The 22,083-nt window shown below is 37.6% G+C and overlaps 2 protein-coding genes and 1 long non-coding RNA gene across 3 annotated transcripts in view; 2 read left to right on the forward strand and 1 right to left on the reverse strand.

The window, feature by feature from the left end:
* On the forward strand, positions 1–13,875 carry mmp2 (matrix metallopeptidase 2). The gene is made up of 13 exons (XM_082554683.1): positions 1–346; positions 547–773; positions 1,563–1,711; positions 2,367–2,495; positions 3,270–3,443; positions 4,191–4,364; positions 5,292–5,465; positions 5,609–5,764; positions 5,885–6,011; positions 9,393–9,526; positions 10,126–10,285; positions 11,227–11,336; positions 12,778–13,875. Exons 1-13 carry the CDS (start codon positions 194–196, stop codon positions 12,879–12,881), a joined length of 1,971 nt encoding a protein of 656 aa, XP_082410809.1. The 5' UTR covers positions 1–193; the 3' UTR covers positions 12,882–13,875.
* The window catches only part of LOC309719248, a 23,407-nt gene continuing 7,589 nt past the window's right edge, over positions 6,266–22,083 (reverse strand). Inside the window, exon 3 of the long non-coding RNA XR_014280173.1 lies at positions 6,266–8,750. This is a non-coding gene — a long non-coding RNA (uncharacterized lncRNA). The remainder of the gene's footprint in view (positions 8,751–22,083) is intronic.
* Positions 14,303–22,083, forward strand: part of lpcat2 (lysophosphatidylcholine acyltransferase 2) — a 9,733-nt gene continuing 1,952 nt past the window's right edge. The window contains exons 1-13 of the mRNA XM_082555109.1: positions 14,303–14,815; positions 15,191–15,333; positions 17,042–17,259; positions 17,767–17,879; positions 18,048–18,108; positions 18,519–18,577; positions 19,054–19,088; positions 19,309–19,363; positions 19,575–19,657; positions 20,056–20,181; positions 20,311–20,464; positions 21,135–21,233; positions 21,942–22,083. Of these exons, the coding sequence (XP_082411235.1) occupies positions 14,705–14,815; positions 15,191–15,333; positions 17,042–17,259; positions 17,767–17,879; positions 18,048–18,108; positions 18,519–18,577; positions 19,054–19,088; positions 19,309–19,363; positions 19,575–19,657; positions 20,056–20,181; positions 20,311–20,464; positions 21,135–21,233; positions 21,942–22,083 (1,399 nt within the window). The 5' untranslated portion in view covers positions 14,303–14,704. The remainder of the gene's footprint in view (positions 14,816–15,190; positions 15,334–17,041; positions 17,260–17,766; positions 17,880–18,047; positions 18,109–18,518; positions 18,578–19,053; positions 19,089–19,308; positions 19,364–19,574; positions 19,658–20,055; positions 20,182–20,310; positions 20,465–21,134; positions 21,234–21,941) is intronic.

Genomic DNA, 22,083 nt, shown 5'->3' on the forward strand with positions numbered 1-22,083 from the left:
GAGACTGCGCAGAAGGCGTCGGGGGAAAAGTGCATGTGCAAGCAGAACTAAGAAAGTTCGCAGACCCGAGGTGCAGGATGTCCCGTTAAGGAGAAAAAAAAATCCTGCTGAGGAGCAGAAGCAACACAAGCTGACGGGCTGCAAGGACTGCGAACGGCACTTACCGCACAAGATATACTGTTAACCAGAGAAAATGGGCTTTCCGACGATATTCAGTTGTCGTCGGAGTCTTCTCAAATTGTTTTTGCTTCAGTTCATCGTGTTCCAAACAGTAAATGCTCGTCCTTCTCCTATTATCAGGTTTCCTGGAGACGATACCCCCAGAACAGACAAAGAAGTTGCTTTGGTAAGTTTCTGTCTTTTTTTTTTCTTCCTTCCTCAGGATATGTCTAAGTAGGTCAGGCAGCAATGAACTGTTTTTACCCCTGGAGTACCAGAAATGAACAGGAGTAGTTTTCACATTATTTATTTCTTATTGCTCTAATTTTATATAAAGATACCATAAGAACGCTAACCTATTATTTTATGTTTTTATCCAAACTTTAGCATTATCTAAACAAGTTTTATGGATGCCCACAAGACAGATGTAATCTTATGGTGCTCAAGGATACCCTGAAGAAAATGCAAAAGTTTTTTTCTCTGCAAGAAACTGGAGAGATTGATGCCAAAACTGTAGAGATCATGAAAAAACCCCGCTGCGGTGTCCCAGATGTGGCCAATTATAACTTCTTCCACAGAAAACCCAAATGGCAGAACAAGGACGTCACCTACAGGTCAGAGAATTAACAATAACACACATGATTAGAGAGGCTATGGATTATGCTATAATGGGAGTGAGTGCCAATCCACTGTGACTCCAAATTAGTTCTCAAACAATTGCGGAGGTTTTAATCAGCTTTGCCTGCAAAATGGTTATGGCATTACCACTGGGTGTGATCTAATAGTTTTTGAGTTACTTGGCATGCTGCACTTTAGGAAACCGTTTACTGCACAGCACTATTTTAAAAATCTGTTGCTTTAACAATTGCCCATAAATCAAAGTTGTTGTACTGAGACATATTTGCCCCTGTCTAACCCTCTAAAACCGACCCCACCCTCTCCACAGCCTCCATTCCACACTACCCCCATCCACACAGTCTTGAAGTGCTTGCATCTTTATGTCTCGCTAACACCAGCATTCCTACACAGTATGTGTCAGGTCCTTTGTTTTCATTCTGTTTGAGGTTTACTATGATGTGGATGTAGTTTATTTATATCAGCGGTTTTGCATGTTCTGATCATTCCAGCCTCTCTGTCTGTGTGTTTATAAGAAAGACTGGAAGCCAAAGACAATAACAACTATGAGATCTTAGACTGTTTTCAGGAAAAGGACTGTGTAGACAGGCATACAAATGGGTTTGCGGCTGAACATTGTTTCAGGAGGTGCTTTTACAGATTACTCATATTGGCCTCTTTATTTTCCATGATCTTTAGTAATGAAAGGAGAATTTGCAACACTCACAGATTGTCCTGATTGGACAATTCAAGTCATGCTTGTTTTTTTTGTTCTACTCAATTTGTAGAATCCTGGGTTACACTCCCGATCTGGATGAAGAAGTCATAAATGATGCTTTCTTCAGGGCCTTCAAAGTATGGAGTGATGTCACGCCACTCACTTTTACTCGCATCATGGATGGAGAAGCTGACATCATGATTAATTTTGGCCGCAATGGTATACTATGTGTATAAACATCACACTATATAGATATTCCATTTGTTATTTGAAAACTATTGTACATCTGTACTCAGGTGGGTTTACGAGAATCACAATTAATAAAGAAATGTATCAGTTTGTTTTATAATAATACAATTGTAAGCCCTCAAAATCCTCCTTTTATTGGATCTGCCACATCTTTGTAATAGAATAAAGAGATTGTACCACAGGATAAAATTCTAAGAATGTTCCTATAATAATTAGCACAAGTCAATATTTAAACAGAAGCTCACCGAGTTCTAGACTAATGCTGAAGGAGCAAAAACATACATCTTTTTAAAGTAACATTCTTTTCAAAGTGACTCTACATCCCGCCATCCTGTATTTTAGGAATTCTTTAAAGACAGTGGGGATTATGGTATTAACCCAGTTTATTCCAAACATTCCAGCTAAAATAACCACTTGATATTTACCCGCATTCTGTCTGGTCACAGCTGACTATATTCAGAAAGAATCTAGTAATTATAGGGAAACGCAACTGAAAATCGGCCGCTGAAGAAGACATGGAATTGTTGTTTCAGAAACAGAAATCTTTGAATACATGGACAAATGTCACATCATGTCTTAAGCAGTCAGTATACATGTTTTGATTGGTTAATGATGTCATCAATAGAGCATGGAGATGGTTACCCCTTTGATGGCAAGGATGGCCTCCTGGCTCATGCCTTTGCTCCAGGCCCAGGAATTGGTGGAGACTCTCACTTTGATGATGATGAGCAGTGGACACTTGGAGAGGGGCAAGGTAATGCAAGAATGCTAGTTACAAAAAGTGCATGCAGCAAAACCACCAGTGATGATTTCTTAAATTTATTTAGTTCTTCATTTTTTTGCTTAGACTGTTATGTAAAGTTAATTTAAAACTTTGTCAGGTGAGAATTTGAAATTGTAGAAACTAATATAACTTTCAGATGCTATTTTCCAAGCATCTTTTTCTGGCACCTGACATCATATCAAACTACAGCCATCTGGAAGCTAAATTAAAAAAAAAAATCTCTATTGCACACATTTGTATTCGCATCCATTGACCCAGATAGTTTTACTCCCAAGTACTTCCCCTTTTTAACATCCTTATGTCTGGATATTTAATTTGTGTGGAAATAATCTATAAACCTATTTTCCATTTCTCTTGGTGCTAGTCTTAAACAGATGAACAGATGAGGATCTCTTGGATGAATTTTTATTTTCTCAATATGTGTTTGTTGTTCATACTGTTACATACAAATCATTTGTACCCTGCATTATACAGTTTGGTTGGACATTTTTCAAAGCCTACTTTGAAACTGCTTTCCAAATTCTAGACAACAATATTTGCTTTAACTTCCAGGAAGTTGAAGCTTGCTATGTTATGTTAGCTTGCTTGCTATTATTGTAACAAAAGTTACCTTCTAAACATGTGTGAAACTAATGCTACAAAGTTTTATAGTGAATTGAGAAACCATCATATGAAATCAAATACCATAGAGCAAATATTCATATATCTTCACTCCTTTCTATGTATGCATTCTTTGTTTTACAGTGGTGAAGGTGAAATTTGGCAATGCTGATGGCGAGTTTTGTAAATTCCCTTTCCTGTTCATGGGCACTGAGTACAACAGCTGCACAGCTCAGGGTCGTGATGACGGTTTCCTATGGTGTTCCACCACTTACAACTTTGATGAAGATGGCAAATATGGCTTCTGCCCTCATGAATGTAAGCTTACCCAGTGGGTCCCTTTTTTGTTAAAGCATATACTATATGTTTGACATGCAGCTGTGATGTCTGTTTGGACATTTTGCTTTTGAAACTTGTGATTTTTGTGGCCCCACATGACCTTAGGCGTGATGTGCCCTACTTGGATCTTATTGAACCAGACAAAACATTTAATTAGTCTTTCAGTACTGGTAAAGCAATACTTAATATCACATCATAGCTATACTCAAAGCTGTTCTGTTGTTTTTGAACATGAAGAAAGTAGGTTGGCCAGGAAAATGCTTTTTTTTTTTCTTTAAATTTGTTTTATTTGGAGTGAATTATGGAACATTTCTTCTCCAAGTTACTGCCCCACTTTACAACATGAGGCTTTGTCAAACATTTTGTTTATCTCTGTTATGTTGCTGTCCATGGTACTAACATGATCAGATGCTATTACAACTAACTGCCAAAATACACATGTTCAAAGTCATTTTATGTGATAAAAACACGAGTAAGGCCTGTTTGCACTGGAGTTTTCTATTTTGTTAAACTTTAGTTTTGAAGTAAAAAAAAACCCAAACAGTTCCAATGTACCTATTTTGTTAATTCAAGTTTATTGTGTTCCCTTGTGTTATATCACTACTTAGTGATCAAGGGTTTTGTATTACAATTGAATTTCTTATTTTAGTTAGAAGAATGTAAAAACAAATACTGTTTTTAAATTTATTAGGCCATCTGTAACTTCATTTGGTTTGTGATTTGCAGTACTTTTCACCCTGGGTGGAAATGCAGAAGGGGCTCCATGTAAATTCCCCTTCAACTTTCAGGGGGAAAAGTATGATGGATGCACCACTCAGGGCAGAGATGATGGTTACCGCTGGTGTGCCACTACTGAGGATTATGACCGCGACAAAACGTATGGCTTTTGTCCTGAAACTGGTAAGTGGTGTGTCATGTGTTGTCTCTTATTCACATAACATATAGTAAAATGAAAGATAATCACATCAAGTTGATGTCCACTTAGGTGTGCATAGTGGTCACGGCCTTCATTATGCAATAACACTTAAATAAATAAATATTTCACTAGCGGTGCTTTTTTTGATGAGCAGTGCATAGTGCCTTGCCATATGTTGGGCTACAGGAATTCTGCAGCTGCGGTTTTTGGTTATGCTCGTGGTGGGCTGAATAGCTATAAAAGTATTTTAATGTGCAGTAGCAGGGCCTATTTTCCATTCTGTCAGTGGGGCTTGTTTTAGGGTTGAGGTACTGGGGTAGGGAGAAAGGCATACAGGGAGAGGTACTACCGTTGGTGCTTTCATCTGATTTTATTTGATTAGGGATGAAGCTTTGCTGTAGAGTCCTGTGTGAGAACTTGTACCGAATAAGAAATTATACTGTTTTTTTGTTTTACTCTTTCTTTCTTTCTTTCTTTCTTTCTTTCTTTCTTTCTTTCTTTCTTTCTTTCTTTCTTTCTTTCTTTCTTTCTTTCTTTCTTTCTTTCTTTCTTTCTTTCTTCCTTTCTTTCTTTCTTCCTTTCTTTCTTTCTTTCTTTCTTCCTTTCTTTCTTTCTTTTAACACAAAACCACTCTTGCCAGACTGAAAATGATCTCTCTTTGAAAGAAAATCAATTTGGATGGGTGCATTTTGGTTGTGTGCCTAATGGATTAGTTATTGATGTCGTGTGTGTTGTGCCAGCTGCTTTCATCGTGCTATTTCTGAACATCATCTGCACTCATTTCATAATAACCCAAACTTTTCCAGAAAGAAAAAAAAATCACTTTGCATAGTGAATTTATAAGATAATTAAGCAACTGAATTCAGTGCTTATTTTGCATTTACTGTTTTGCATTTTGTTGCTGTTACCAGCAATGTCAACAGTGGGAGGCAATGCAGATGGAAGCCCCTGTGCCTTCCCTTTCACCTTCCTGGGAGACACTTATGAATCTTGCACCACCTCTGGACGCAGCGATGGCAAAATGTGGTGCGCTACCACCAAGAGTTACGATGATGACCGCAAATGGGGTTTCTGTCCTGATCAAGGTAAAAGAATTTGCCAGTGGTATTTGGGGATATTTTTCCCAAGAGCCAGTGGATTGGAAGACACTGAATCTATCTTTTTCTTTTTTTTCTTTTTTTTACTGTGGAAAGATAATAGATATTTGTTTAAACTAACTTGTTTCTAGGCTACAGCCTTTTCCTGGTAGCAGCCCATGAATTTGGTCATGCTCTTGGTTTGGAGCACTCTCAGGACCCCGGTGCACTGATGGCCCCTGTTTACACTTTTACTAAAGACTTCAGGCTCTCCAATGATGACATCAAAGGCATCCAGGAGTTGTATGGTGAGAGAAAATGCCACATAGAGTTTAATACCAATAAGTGCCTGGGAAAATGATTGTGTTGTCAGTGGATAATTTGCAGACCCCTTTAAATAATAAATACTGTGGTAAATCTGACAACAGGTGTGCCAACAGACAAGCCTTTGCCTCCAACCCAGGGTCCTGTCACTCCAATGGATATCTGTAATGAGCCAGTGATCTTTGATGCTGTAGCACAGATCAGAGGAGAAACATTCTTCTTCAAAGACAGGTAATCATCTCAGTTAGCAACTTGATGTATCTTTAAAAAAAAAAAAAGACTTCAATGTAAGAAAAGTCTGAAGCCCAGGCAAAGTGTTCTAGATATGCAAGCTGTAATGTTCCCAGTTGCTCTTTTGAGTCTTAAATGTGATGTAAAGGCTGAGTTTGTGAACACTGAAAGCACTGCCAAAGTCCTGTTAAATTTCCTGTCTGTGATCTGTGCGTCTGTGGTTTCTCTTTTTACAGTCTTGTGCCACTTGAAGATTGTGAGCATATTGTTGTTTTGTGATATGACAATTAGTAAGAGTTGAAAACAAGCTATCCCTCTACTCACGCAGTGACAACCAAAGTAGTCATCATTCATAAACAGTCTACACTCCTCTTCTCCACCGGCGCCAGTGAATCCAAAGTCATGTAGCTTTACTATGTGTCTGCTGGCTGACTCTGTAGAAAAGAAGTTGCATAAAGTCCTGTGGTTCGGTCAACAGTCTTCGTGAGTCAGGGTACTTCCCGTAGAAAGATGAACAGTTTCATTGCAACAGCTGAAGTTTGTTACAAAGAGCTTACCCCAGTGGCATGTTACAAAAAGGAACTGTTAGGACAAACAAATGATGGGTTAGCTGTTGACATTGTTGACACAAACACTATAATTTCAACGTTAAGAGCTGCATATCCTGTCACAATCATTTGGAAATCAGCTAAGAGTAGATGCATCAGCAAAATGCTCAAGAGTCAGTTAGCTTGGCTTTTTTCACTGAGTTACAATATTTTTCACCTTGCTGTGGCTCTAGCAGAGAGTGTGCAGCGAACCATGAAACTTTGGATCAGTTGTTGGTCATCAAGTCAGCTGAAATGATCTTTTTCTTCCATCTGAAACATTATATATCTTATTTAACTGTTGGGACAATTTTTTTTTAAAGTGAAAATTTTATTTTCACTTTAAGCATTGTTGAAGTCTGAAAATGCACACAGTCACATTAATGTAAAGGCAAGAACAAGTTTCCGACATACCTCGGCTCTCAGGTCACCGTTGTTTAAATGAAGCCATGGAAAAATAATATCTTAAAAAAGAAATGACATTGTGTCTAAATGATAGGATGACAGCAGTGCTAAGCATCACCTACCTGGGTGGAATGTAACAGATGATTAAACTGTCATTTTGCAGAGAGATGGTATTCAGAGCAAACTGGTTCAGTTTAAGGTGGCTAAAAGTTCCATATACATATGTTACACTGAAATTTAGCTGAGCTGTAACATATTTAGACATTTTCCTGTTTGCCAGATTTTTTAGCACCATTGTGCACTAATCTAAGCTGTTGTGTGATGTTTTCAAACACATTTAATTCAATATGACGTGAATTTTAGGTTGCTATGTGAAAATTTAATCAAGCAAAGTTTAAAAGTTATTCTGAAGATCAGGGTGGGAAAATGAGGACATAGTATTATGAAGTTACTGTAGTGAACAAACAGTATATCTCACTGAAATCTGGGATCGGTAAAGTTTTAGTACAGGCCTGTTGGTCCAACTTCATAAGTTGCCTGAAGGGCATGTCAGAGTTGTATGCTGCAGAGTTCTGGTACATGCTAAGTTTTATAGCTTTACAGAAAGAGCTGTACCCTCTGGGCTCTGGGGCTAAGCTCACTTGACTCTCCCACTGTAAAAGTGGAATCTCTCATTCTGTTAGCTCAGCATATTTATGTTGTGAGACAAATCTTAACGTGATGCAATGAGTAATACTTGCAGCACTCCCTGAGCTCAGCATATAAGTGGGTCTGTCTGTCTCAAGGCTTAAGGAGAAGGTACTTAGAAAGTCTGACTTATAGAAAATGTTTGGCCAACCTGCTGGTTAGGTCTGTTCTGAAGCGTAAAACCAGTAGAGATTGTTGTGACTGTTGTGCAGAGGCTGGTGAAAAACTGTTAAGAAAGACTGCTGTTTTATAGAAGCACTTTTGTTGAATGGTAGTAGTTAAAGATAATGACAGTATAAAAATACAATAGGCCTCACAAACACTGCCAAATACCTGTGACTGAACTTTGCTTTTGAATGTTTCATTATTTTCTGACTTTTTTGGTGCACTTTAAACATATTTAGACTCAAAAATGATAAAGATCTGTTCTCCATCTACTTTATTCTTTTTCTTCTGGTTTGTGAATGTCGAATGTTTTCCTTTTTTATGTACACCACAATCCATGTCTGAGAGGATGTAGCGTTAAACCCCACAAACCAAACTTTTTGTTTTACCATCATAACTCTCAAAGAAATACTTTGGTGTACCTTTTCCAGCTTCCCTGACAGATACTATTGTTACTCTTTCTTCAGTTGTGAAATTCTTTCTATCTTCTTTTTTGTTTTTGCTCTGTTATACAATTTTAGTGCCTTTTCCACAATGCATTTTAGGCAAACTTATAATGTGGGTCAGTACATTGAGCCATTTAAATCAATGTGTTAAAAACTTATATTTCTCACAAAGCTCAGTTGCATTGTCATAATCATCAACCTGTATTTTTACACAGTTCAAACAGGACTTTGTTAAGAACAAATCCAAGATCAATGGATTATCTACTTCAGATGTTCGGGTTATTAGTAATTACCTGTATGAAAATACAGGTAAATAAAAAAAGAATAAAACAGACTCAGAGATCTAAAACAACAGGAGTGCTTTAGAAAAATCACTTGAATATTTTCTGTACACGTATTCCCCTTACCACCCCTAGGCAGATCTTGTTTTTCCTTTTATTGAGTGCATACTGGAAGAAAAGAGAGGGAGGAAAGGATAAAATTAAAGCTCTGCTACAGACTGAAAACCCTCTGGATATTGTTAGTGCACGAACAGCAAACTGATCTGCAAGAACACAAATAAAATAATGACATTCGTAGATGGTTGGTTCAGACTGGAATATGTCTCATCTTTCATCCTGACAAATGTAACTTTGGGCAAGTGTTATGTATGCACACTTCTATTTATGCTTGTTTGTAAAGTTTTATTCTCATCTTCACTTTATCATTATGACAACTGATCTTTGTTTTTGGCAAATCTTTGTCTGTCTAAAAAATAGGTCAGTGGAAAAGAGTATGGTAAGCTGCTATTGTTGCGCAGCTGTGTATTGGAAATCCGGGCAAGATGGGTCTTGTTCCGCTGGCGTCTGCAGCCTTAGTCCTAACGAGAACCAGATGCTCATGAATCAGACCATTGTGGCTGGCTCGGCCAGCGAAGCACTTGCACTAAAACCCCGATCTCTTATACACACAGACACACATGCTTTTTCTCTCTCTTTCTCTCCCCACCTCCTCATCAGCCCCCTCTGGTCCTTTCACTCTTACTTCTTCACTCTTATTTCTTCCCTAGCCTGTCTAACTCATGATTGCTCATCCACCCACTCTCTCTGCAGGTTCCTGTTCAGGTCAGTCAACTTTAGAAGCAAACCCAATGGGCCAATGCTAGTGGCCACCTACTGGCCTGACCTGCCCGCCAAGATAGATGCTGCCTATGAAAATCCAGAGGAAAAAACAGTCTTCTTTGCAGGTATTCTGAGGAAAGCAAGAGACTTTGAAAAATGCACATTTAGATCTGTTTTAATATTGACATAACCCCGCACTTATAAGGTGATGAAGGAAACAGATGCATTACTTTTAATGAGTAATGAAGATGTGTCTTCCCCATTTTACCACTTGGATGCATTTCCCCTAATGCCATTTCTATTACCTGAAACTTTAGGAGGCACCAGAATGTAGGCCAAACACTCTTAAGTGCAGTGTGGACTCTTCCAGCATACTTATTAGTGGTTTATGAAATATTCACAGCATTTTACAAATATGACAACTTTCCTGAATACTGATGAGACTTACATGATATATCCATCAACTCTAAAGACATTAAGATGGTTTGGTAAATGTTCGACTTATTATCTCACTGCAAAATTGGTTCATAGAGTTAACCCTTGTGTTGTCCTCGGGTCAAAATTGACCCCTAGGTGAATGGCAAACAAGTATATGGGAATCCCGAGGACAACACAAGAATAAATGATTAAATGTTGATTTAAAAGTTTAGTGATTTTCATTAGAATAACATATTGTATGTATCCTAAAAGTGAGTTCTCTTTTTATCTTACTCTTCTCTCCCAGGCAATGAAATTTGGATTTATAGAGCTGATCAGTTGGAGACAGGCTACCCGAAAAGGTTGTCCAGCCTTGGCCTCCCCACTGACCTGCAGCAAATCGATGCTGCCTTCAACTTTAGGAAGAACAGGAAGACTTACTTCTTTGCTGGAGACAAATTCTGGAGGTAAGGAGAGTTAAAGTTTGTGCAAAGATTTGCATTTAATGTAATTAAAAGCCCTGTGTGACTTGACCTAGCTCTTGCAATTGAGGTCATAAACTGTTGCAGTTGTGTGCTATATCTGAACTGAGTTAGTGTTTGGTGTGACCTAAACGGTACAGTAACTCAACAGCTTGTAGTTTTTGCACATATGAAGCCGTAGTGTTTGTTTTATCTGGGAAAGTGCCATCATATGTGTTTCTGATGCACTTTATCAGATGCAAACCAACGAATGTCATTCAACAACAGAGGGTCTTTAAAAAAAAAAAGTGAAATCATGGCTATCTCACTTCTATTGTGCATATTGCACTGGTCTGCAGGCTCTTTGGCCTAAACAAACAGGTACAGCATGCTGGCCATGTCCACAGTCCCTGTCCAATTGTAAATCGACTTTTTGGTGCATTTACAGCCACAAACCTTGAGTAACTGAGAGTAAATCATAATAACAATGCAGCCAGAACAGTTTGCCCTAACTAACGTCCTATGTTATTAAATAGCAATGATATTTATCATTATCTGGCTGATGTGCACACACCCAATTTTTAACAGGCTAAAACAGAGAGCAAAGCAAAGCAGCAACTGTACTTTGATAAAAGGACTGTGCATTATAAAAAAAACATTTTTTAAATTCTTTGGGTATGGGAGCGACCTAGTTAACAGTCTGGATTGTTACTCTACTTCTTTTACTTTTATTCTCTTCTCTAAATGATGCAAGAAAGGAACAACAGTTTATGAAACTGATGGTCAGATTAGCTACTAAAGCTCTGAAGGCATCCTCTGACAAAAATGTCAATACACTACATATTTTTGGCACAGCATAGAGTTGTTCGGTGCTAAATTAATGCTATTAATGTAATACATGTCATATGTAAAACCTCAGATGTGATTTCATTGTTGTGTGTTTACAGATATGATGAGACCAGCAAGACAATGGACTCTGGCTTCCCAAAACTTATTGCGGATTCCTGGAATGGCATCCCAGATGGCATTGACTCTGCCTTCAGTCTTAATGGCATTGGTAAAATAATACTTTTAACAAGTAAATTTGACCAAAATATGGCAGGAACAGTTATTAGTATGTGAATGAATTTGTTGCACGATTCATACCATTGTGCCATTGCTGTACTCTATTTTCCAAGAAAAAGTGATTTCAAGTTTTCAAGATATGGCAGTATTTAGGGAAAAGGATAAAAAGCTACACCTGCAACTTTGTTAGTTACAGAGCATTGTAGTTCTTTCCACTGAAAACAATATATGAGTATAAGGTTTCATAGGTATATCATTTTAGAACACTGTCATATTTTAATTAGTACTAAACAAAAAGAACAGCTCAAACTAAGCAGGAGAAGTTTGATTCCGCCACATTTCATGGCAGCCCATGCCAAAGGAATGTCAAGACATTTGACTGGAAAATATGAATCAACCTCACTATGGTAGGAAAAGTCACAGGTTCCCCAAAAGGTCTTATTTTCTGGGAATTGTGAATGTTTGTACCAGATAATATAGAAAGCCTTCAATAGCTGTTGAAATATTGGAGTCCTGAGCAAATGGGGAACTTCCTGACTCTACCGCTTCTAGAGCCATGGCTCCAATATGCCAAGAATATGCCACACAACTGTTGCTATGCTCTGATAACGACACTAGTGTTTTTATGTGTGTGTGATTACTGTCTGCACAGCAGCATTCCTTCTGGTAAAATTGCAGGAAAATCCAGTCAGCTCTATCAGTGAGTCTGGCACTCTGCCTTTGTCAGTAAAACTCCTCATATACCAGAATTGAGCAAACAGTGACGCCTTCTAGGCAAAAAAAAAAAGTGTTTAGAGGAGTTGGCTACACAAAGAATGTCAGGAAGGCAAATAGACCATAAGGAGTATTTCTGAAGTCAGGGAGTGATCAGTGGTTTTATAATGACAGAATTGTTGCATTTTTTGTGAGTGAATATCACAGGTTAGTTGACACTTACTTTTACTGCTGGTGCAAAGTGCATTGCAGCCACTGTAAGAAGTAAATGGTGAATTTTTAATGTGAGACCACCAGTAAATATCTTTTGAGATTCTCACTGTCAGCCATGTATACTTGAGGTCAGAGGTGGTTAGCAAATTTTTGCCTATGGCAAGCAACCAGGGACTTTTTCATTGCTTCTCTCCTAACATACAGACAGTGCTGTAAGTGTCACATAGCCCCTTCCCCACACCGTAAACAAACATATTTATATAAAGAAGGTCTTTCACCCTCTACAGAGGCGCCTCTGTGTACCTCCTCCTTAGCATAATTCAGAGAACGCGAGGCTTGACTTTGGCTTCTGATTGGGTATTTTAATTCTTGTACGCTTGTACAGAAGCTTGTTTATTTCACTGTTATTGCGTGGTAGTTTGTTTGACTCGAGCAAATTTAATAAAGAAAATTCTCAGCTTAGTAAATGTTTTAAACACAATGTGTATTCTGCTTGTCTTTCACAGACTACAGCTACTTCTTCAAAGGCAACCACTATTTCAAACTAGAAGACAGCAGCTTGAAGATCGTGAAGTTGGGTGAAATCACAAAGGACTGGCTCGGATGTTGAACATTTCCAAAATGTCTCACAACTAACTTGTGTAATGGTGACCTCTTGAGCCTCATGAGGACATTATTGTAGTATTGAACACAACTTAAGGTCGCTGCAGTGAAAACTGTTGTAATTTTTCTATCATGGCAACTCTGCACGCTTTCCTGCAGCCTGTATAACCGGTCTCCAGATTTGTAGAACGCCACCCCTGAACCTTCTTCGTAGGCTGAACATATGCAACTGGATATTTGCTACATTTCTGTGTGACTTTGACATTTTATTTGTTATGCTGTTATGCAGATTTATTACAATATGCACCCCATCTTTTATTATTTTATAGATTTTTTTTCCCAAGTCAGACATCAGGTATGTCCACACTGCTTTAAAATGCAGTGCTATACTGTGCTGGTCAATATTGCCTTTTTATACAAATTTGATTTCTTTAACACCATAAGAGGAAATCATGTTGGCTTAGAATTATTTCAGTGTAATAAGTGCAGTTTAATAATTGTATCTGTTTAATTACGTTTTTCATTGTTGTGCGCTACATTTGAAAGAATGAATTTGCACAATGTGACCGAAAATGGTGCTTTTAGAGATCGCTTTTTGCATATAGTCATATATATACATTATATTCTGTATAACTATGTCTGATCGGACTACTTAGTATCCTCTGGATGTATAAAAGTAGTATTCCCAGACACATTATCCTTCATTTGATTAGCACTTTGTTTAGGACTATACAAGGGAGTGGCACAATAGGAAGACCAAATTATTTCCGTGTCAACTCCATGTTACATTTCCCTACACTAATGGTACAGAAAGATTAATGGCACAGGTTGCCTCTAGAGGCTGTATAGGTTTCATGCATAATGGAACCATGACAAGAGTACCGCAGTAGTATTGCTTAATTATCTTTTTTTACATGTTTTTTCCTTGTGATGGTTTGTTTATGCTTTTTGCACTGTCATCAATAAAGATGGTCAATATAATAAATCTACAAAATTGTGAATGATTAGCCATGATATGTGAGCCTTATCCGCTAGGTACCAAAAAAAAAGTGGGAGATCATATACCTTAGTGCACTGTATACATACTCTTGCAACACATTAGTGGTAAAAGTAGATCTATAATGCTTGTGTTATGAACTTACACCAGTGTTGCTTTGTCATAGAGTTCATCTTTATGATATATAGTAATGCTGGCACTTCTTTAAATTTTAAGGTTCTATAAGTAACAAGCGGGCTAACTTTAAAATAATCAGATATAAAATTCATTGAATAGAGCAAACGGACTTTATCTAAACCCCTGCAAAGACTATAATTTGTTATGAAACTGTGCCATCTTGTGGACATTTATGATAAATGTGTAGCCTTTGCATAAAATCAGTTATTTGCTCGTGACACCGCGATCGTCCTAACTTTCTTTAGCATTTACTCCCCCGGGAGTCCTAACCAGTGTTATTTTATCAAAGCACACAACCTACGAGACAATTTTAATCTTTTCCTATCTGAACCAATTTTTTTCGAGGCATCTAAATGGGATACCACTATATTTTAGATACTGTCGAAAGGGTACTGTCTAAAGTCAGTACCTTGAAAAATTTAGTGACAGTGTACAAACATTCACTTAACAGTCTTAATTCCCCACTGCACAGCGGAGGTGGAGCTTGAAGCTACCGGTTTTGCTCTCGCGTGCTTGAGTTTTGTACTCGTAACTCGCGCTTGATACCGTTTGGCTCAGCAACAAATGAGAACAGGTTCTCTGTTGAGGAAGTGAGATGGTAACATCACGGGGCTACAAATTAGAACTTCAGCCGTCATTTCGCTCACTGGACTACGATGCCACCGCAGCGAGTAGGTGCCTTGCCGAGGCAACAATCTCTGCTTTTGCCTGCGGTCGTCAACCCGTTTGTCCAAGACACCAAACTAAGCAACGCTGCTATAATTAAAGTGAGTATTTCTTCTTCTTTTTCTTTTTCTTCTTCTTCTGCTTTTTTAAGAGATTGCACAAAGGCAGGATTTTGAAGAATGCTCGTTTGGTAACAGTGTTTCATAGTGTGACATAGTGCACTCAGGCTGCTGTATCCAGGGCCTGTAATCTTCTCCAACACGGCTTTGACAATCAGCTTGTAAAGCCTCCTATGCAGCACAACAGACTGAGCCATTGGGAGCTTTCTAGAAAGCTTTCCAGCAATGTGGATTTCTAGGCTCGTGCATATTTCTGCTAGGTGGGAGGTCAGTTTTCAGCCAGGCAGCAAGTGACTTGAACACCAGGGAGGTTTGGGCCTGTAATTAATATGCATAAATGTACTCCTCTGCCTGCAGTGTGTCTTGTTGGGAATTTTCTTGGTCCCTCTTCGAGCTATCTTTATAACCCTGGTTCTGATGGTGTTATGGCCAGTGTCTGTCATTGTCACCTTCAAGCTGCCTCTGAAAGGAGCTGTGGAGCCAAGCACAGGATGGAGAAGGTAACTATGGATACCAGTAACATCCAGTCTTTCTCAGAGTTGGCCACGACTTTATCACACCTAAAGCAAAACAATAATAATATATTTAGCTTATTCTTGACATCAGTTTTGTTTACTTGCAAATGATCTTTTGCTTATTTCTTTTTTCAAAACTTGGTTGCCCAGAAAAACTGTTTGGCTAATCTGGGACATCAATAACCCATTTGCCTTTTTTACTGCAGACATTTTGTTTGCTAAGCAACTGCATTCACCTTGCACGCCATCTTATCACCATCTGTCAAAGTGAATTGAACTACTACTACTAAACGCTTTGAACATATCTATCAAACAATAAACATATTGAACTTTAAGTTTTGCAAAAGTAATGAATTGTACTGAGGTGAGAAGAAGGATAAAAAGTCAGTTTTCGCTCATATGCTTTACAGAAGCAAAACATGCCAAAAAAATAATAGTTCCTGTAATAATGAATTAGCAGCTACTTGTGTTCATGTCGACTCATGCTTTTCTAGATCATATCCTCTTCACAAGCAATACCTCACCTCAGTTTCCTTCAGAAAGGAACTAGTCGGTGGGGGGTTAAGGGGAACTGGAAATGATGTTTTAGCCACTTTGTTCACCTCTGATGTCCAAAAGTAATAACAGACATTATAATTATAATAATTTTCTATATCTGTTTATATCTTGTATGAAAAGGACTCATTCCACTGGACTTATTAAACAGTATGTCTGTACATATAGTCTGAAAATGACAATTAGTTTTGTAGTCTATATTTTACTTGGGTGTGTGTTGGCTTCTTCACACTTGTTCACAGTGTAAACAGTTCTTGTGATCTTAGACTACAACATTTTTCATACATTTTGCAGATGACTGACAGAAAAAAAAATATAAGTTTAAACTATTGAAATCTTGTAATCTTGTGTCTTGTCTTTTTTTGACAGACAGGTTAGGCTGTTACTACAAAGCTTTATATCAATGAATTTGTGTTGTATTGCAGATACCAGTGAAAATCGCCACCCTGCTTTGTCGAACCACAGGTTTTTTTAACCTTGATAGTTTGTTTGCATTAGTAAAATGATGAACCATCCTTCAGCTTAAAGGCTGTATACTATTTTCAGAGCCTGTGACAAATTGCTCAGAAGCACAGAAAGTGTGACATGATAGTTTAAAGCAGGGCATAAGCCCACACTGCATAATGAAGGAAGTGAAACTTAACCATAATAACTTGACTGATAGCATACGTTAAAACGTTTTACTGTAAGAGCCGATTGATTAATGTATCTTTAAATATTCATGTTTGTATTCTCTTTAATTTGTTTCATATTAAGTATGTGAAACTAAGTTCATAATGTCATTCATCATTTTGTATCTCTGACTCCATAGCAACACCCCTTCCTTCCTTTCTACAGTTTTTGAGGAAGCAATTGGCAACAGTAACATACTTTGCGCTTTAAGGTTAAAGAAAAGCACGAAATTGTGAAACGCATCCTGTTACCACAACACATCAGTCAATATACTGAACCGATAAACAAAGAAGGTCTAAATAGACCCATTAAAAATATTATACCAGCCCTTTTTATGTAAAGAATTTAGGATTTTCTCATGCAAAGCTTCTTGCACTGTTGTGTAGAATAGACAGTCACTTCCCATTCACATTTTTTTTCATTCACAAAAATTCAGCAATTTAAAAAAATTTTTTTTTATCTCCAGATTTTTGTGTCAAAGAGTGATGGCTGCCTTGGGGAGGGCTTACTTCTTCAGCATGGGTTTTCGAGTGGTGGTCAAGGGTAAGCAGGCCAGCAGCCATGACGCACCCATCCTGGCTGTGGCCCCCCACTCCACCTTTTTTGATGGGATTGTCTGCGTTGTAGCTGGCCTGCCCTCCACTGTCTCCCGTGTCGAGAACCTCGCCACACCCATCTTTGGCAGTAAGATACTTTTTGCATGATTGTTTCGAACAGGAAAGTAGGGACAAACTGTGTTTGTTATAGTCCATTTCCATCTGCCTTCACCTGAATGCACAGTTTCCCACTCTCTATGAAACGTGGGAGAGCTTGTAATATATATACAATGGAATGTCATTACTTGCTGCCTGTACTGGGTATCAATTAGTCCAGTACTTTGGAGTTGTCATTGACATAAATCCTTGTTATAGTAAGTAAAATTTACAAATGCACTCTATGAAGTAAACACGAGCTAAGACATTGATTAATATAAGCCTTTTCATCCATCTTTTTAAAAGTAATAACAACACATAACTCATTTCATATCTGTCACATGTGATTTGTTAAACAGTGATATCACTCTGTCTTATTTAACACTTACAAACGAATGCAAATAACTAAAGCCTGTGCACCAGATTAGTGGAAAATATGATCAAGATTACTATATTCTTTTGTATGTTCATTACCATTAATCTTTTGTTCTCTCTTTAGGGTTCCTTCGGAGTCTCCAGCCAGTGCTGGTATCTAGAACAGACCCAGACTCCCGGAAGAACACAATCAACGAGATTAACAAGAGAGCCAAGTCAGGAGGCCAGTGGCCACAGGTCTGGCACTGCAGTCATTCTCAATAAAAATGACTTTTATATGAATTTATTCGTTGTTTCCAAAGGAGCAAAACTGTATTCAGTGTTGACTCAGATTATTTTAAAAGCAATCTTTGCAATTTTGAGGGGTATTATTTTACCATTCAGCAAGGATGCTTTTTTTTTCAGGTTCTTATATTTCCAGAAGGAACATGTACAAATCGCTCATGTCTTATCACGTTCAAACAAGGTAAGATATAAAATGTACATTTTGTGTAGTGTAATCATTAGTTTAATTTCTATCAGCATGTCAAATGCAAATAAAAAAGATAACATTTTACTATACAAAACTTAGATCTACTACTGTATTATAGAACATTTAGTATTTTCTCTTAACATAAATCAAATCCATTTAATACATCGATTTCATAACAGAGAGTGCTTCTTCGTACGTTATTCCATTTAATCAATATTTGATGTGGTTTGTGTTTTAACTTTTGGTTAACTGATGCCTATAAGAGTGGTTCTGTATGTGGTGAGAGAATGGAGAAGTCAGAGTAAAATCATATAGTTTTACAGCTATGCACTTCATGTTTAACTACACGCTGTGTGGTTTTTTTTTTTAATTTTAATACCTATTGTTCCCCACGCCACTTTTAGGTGCCTTCATTCCTGGTGTTCCTGTGCAGCCTGTGCTTCTGAGGTATCCTAACAAACTGGTAAGTAGGGTTGTGACAGTAATAGATTTTCATTTTTCGTACATATACATACACAGCCAGTAATATCTGTTCAGTTATGTAGTGCAAAACTATAGGAATAGTGTATATATTGGATTCCCTGTTGGATTTGTAGATTTGCTCACAAACAAATGAACAGTCGTATTTTTTATGATAGTTTCATTTTATTGGAGAACGACTTACTTTCTAAATCTTTTACCTTTTTTTGGTTGTGGCTCGGCAGTTCAAAGCTTCAATTCCCTCCAGATTTTCGTGAGGATTGTGGGCTTGTCTCATCATTGTGTTCACTAGGAAATCTAAAAGCATGACATTCCTATATATTTGTAAATGATTTTAAAATTTATACCAGTGTTGTAGTGGATAATATAATATGACACAGTCCTATGTGCAGACTGTCTTATACCAATGTTAAAGATTCAGGAATGAATGAATAATATACTTGTGTTTTTTCTCTGTAGGATACAGTGACTTGGACATGGCAAGGATTCAAGTCGTGAGTATGCTTTATAGAGTTTTGCCTCGTCCAGTATACATCACTCGATCTATAAGTATGCATGTCTAAATATGCATATTTATAAATTGCATGCATTTGTAAACTGTCACTTTTTCCCAGAAAATAAACATAATTATTGCACAATTATATGGCTGCCTTATTTTTACAACACTGTAGTTCTAATGAATGAGAATGTATAACAGTTTTTTTGATTATGCAGGAAAACACTTCTGCTTTTGACACTGTGCCAGCTCTACACAACAGTAGAAATTGAGGTAAGAGATTTTCTGATTTCTCGTAGTGTTTGTATAATAACATTATCTCATGAAGTCGTTTAAAGAGTTTTAGTTGTTTTGGATATATGATGTACTCAAAAGGACTCTTTTAAACTAAGGCTAGCAGAAGTTTTTATTTTCCTTTTTGGTTTAAGTGTACTTTTTGTTTGACTGTTCTCATACACTTCTCATCTGTTTACATGCTTCCCAGTTCCTCCCACCTCATATCCCCACAGAGGAAGAGAAGAAAAGCCCCGCTCTGTTTGCCAGCAGAGTACGAGAAACTATGGCCAAGTAAGTGTTCATTAGTCTTAAGCGTATAATGTATTATGTAAAGCAATTTATGTTGCCTTTTCGTAAAGAGGTTCTGTGCAAAACCACATTGCACTGCATATTGCTCAAATGCAAAGTGGAACAATTTGCTATAGAAAGTAAGAGTACTGTATAAATGTTTAAATAAGTCATAAATATAGTGTTATGCACATGCAAGGCTACTAAGCTGATAAGAAAATAAACAAGTGGTCAGTATTGGAGAGTGAGTGCAATTTGTCAAACTAAATTTGCATTTTTTACTGTCTTTAGGTCTATATCCATGCACAGTGAATCTGGCTATTGCTTTGCTATAATCTTTGTGTGCCTCCTTTGACTACTATAGTGAGTTGATTAAATGTCTGCAAACCTTCTATTTTTAGGGCTTTGGGCGTTCCTGTGACAGACCACACATATGAAGATTGCCGCTTAATGATCTCAGCTGGTGAACTCACACTTCCGATGGAGGCTGGCTTGGTTGAGTTCACTAAAATTAGTCGCAAACTCAAGTAAGAACATGTAATATGAGCGTTACCAAAAATTGCAGTTAGTACTGACCAATGCAGCTTCAAAGGGTTCTTATTGTTGTTAATGTTGATTATGATATAACCTGTCACCATTATGTTTGGCTCAACTAGTCTGAAGTGGGACAATATAAGGAAGGAACTTGACGGTTTTGCAACCATGGCCAGCACCTGTAAGGGGGGACGCATAACTATTGAGGAATTTGCCAGTTTCTTAAAGCTTCCTGTCAGCCCAGTCCTCGAGGATCTGTTTAGACTGTTTGACAGGGTGAGAAACTTGTATGTTAAATATTTGTTAAACATTATATGTTGAAATCAACTGAACATTACCCTTTTCAAATATCGCCGTGGCGTGGCACCACTTCACAAGGTTTTAAAACAGCCAGTATTTGGCCTGGCCAAGCGAATGACATTTATTAGATGGACACATTTGAATGTGAATGATCAGTAAAATAGTGAAGTTCATTTTACTGATAGCTGTAGTATTTATGTAAGTTTAGGCACTTTAGAAAAACTTCGCTTGCAAACCCTTAAAAAATAAAACACCTTTTATATTTATTTTTATAAAGCTCTAATAGGGTATGTGAAATGAAGTGAAAATCCAATACATTTCTGTGTCACAGTGCTGCACCAGTTGGAGGGGGAAAGCTACTGAGTTTCATACTTTCTGTTCTCTTATCTGTGTTCATCACTTTCAACATGAGTCAGAGAGCATGTGTTTACTAAAAACTGAATGTTACCTTGTATCATGTGCATTTCATAAACTTGTTATCAAATCACTATAGTAGTAAAGACTTAATCAAATAGTATTATCACTATTACCAGACACCGAATAACAGCAGACAACAAGCGCTTGCACCATAAATGATTAAATGCTGTCGATCATAATAATCTTTACATTTAACAGCTCATCTGTTCTAATTGACCTCTCTCTCTAGAATGGAGATGGCACTATAGACTTCAGAGAATATGTTATCGGTGTGAATATCCTGTGTAGGCCATCTAACACTGAGGATGTTCTCAAAATGGCTTTCCAGGTGAGACCATACATTTCTCATACTGATGTGTTCATATTGGGGGCTGAATATTATGCAAATCTCTTGGAGTGAAGCAAGAAAAATTACAACAGCTCCTTTATTGACTCGCCCAAGGTAGCACTACTATGGTTTTTGCAAGGCAAATGACCTTCAAGGGTATTTATACATTTCTGTATAAATACCCTTCTGTACACCTAATATGTTACTTCTATTGCATCATGCATTTCCTGCTGATAGTAGTTTTATCACTCTATCATGATAAACTAGTAGCTATGAAGGATATATCTGAGATGCTTAAACTGTAATCTGTGACAATTTGTGAGAAGTATAAACAGTGCAACTGTTTATATATGAAATATATACCCCAAAATATAAAAAGCATATACACTTTGCAAAAGGAATAAGTTAAATGCAAAAAATGACCAATGTTAAGATAAAATCAACCAGCCCAGCCCTTACTGTCTGTGCACAGCAGCAGCTTTAGTATAGCAAGAACAAAGGCAGCATACAATTCACAGAAGGTTGCATAATGTCAGGCTAACAATGTGTGTCTGCTGTGAACATTTTGCTGGCCATAAAGTCAGATGCAATTTGAACTTACTAATCAAAACTTACTTTCTCCTGCTTCGTGCAACGTCCAAGATCATTTTGAAACCTTTTTCTTGAAAGTCGTTACTCATTTCTCACTTTTTATTATCTTTCATGCAGCTTTTTGACACAGATGAAGATGAGAAAGTCACCCATGACGAGTTTACTGCTCTGCTGTGCTCTGCTTTGGGTGTGTCAGATGTAGACATGACCAAACTTTTTGAAGCGATTGATGCCGACGGCTCTGGTTTCATTACCTTCA

This window comes from Aulonocara stuartgranti (genome assembly GCF_965226115.1).
Source record: "Aulonocara stuartgranti genome assembly, chromosome: 1".
NCBI lineage: Eukaryota > Metazoa > Chordata > Actinopteri > Cichliformes > Cichlidae > Aulonocara > Aulonocara stuartgranti.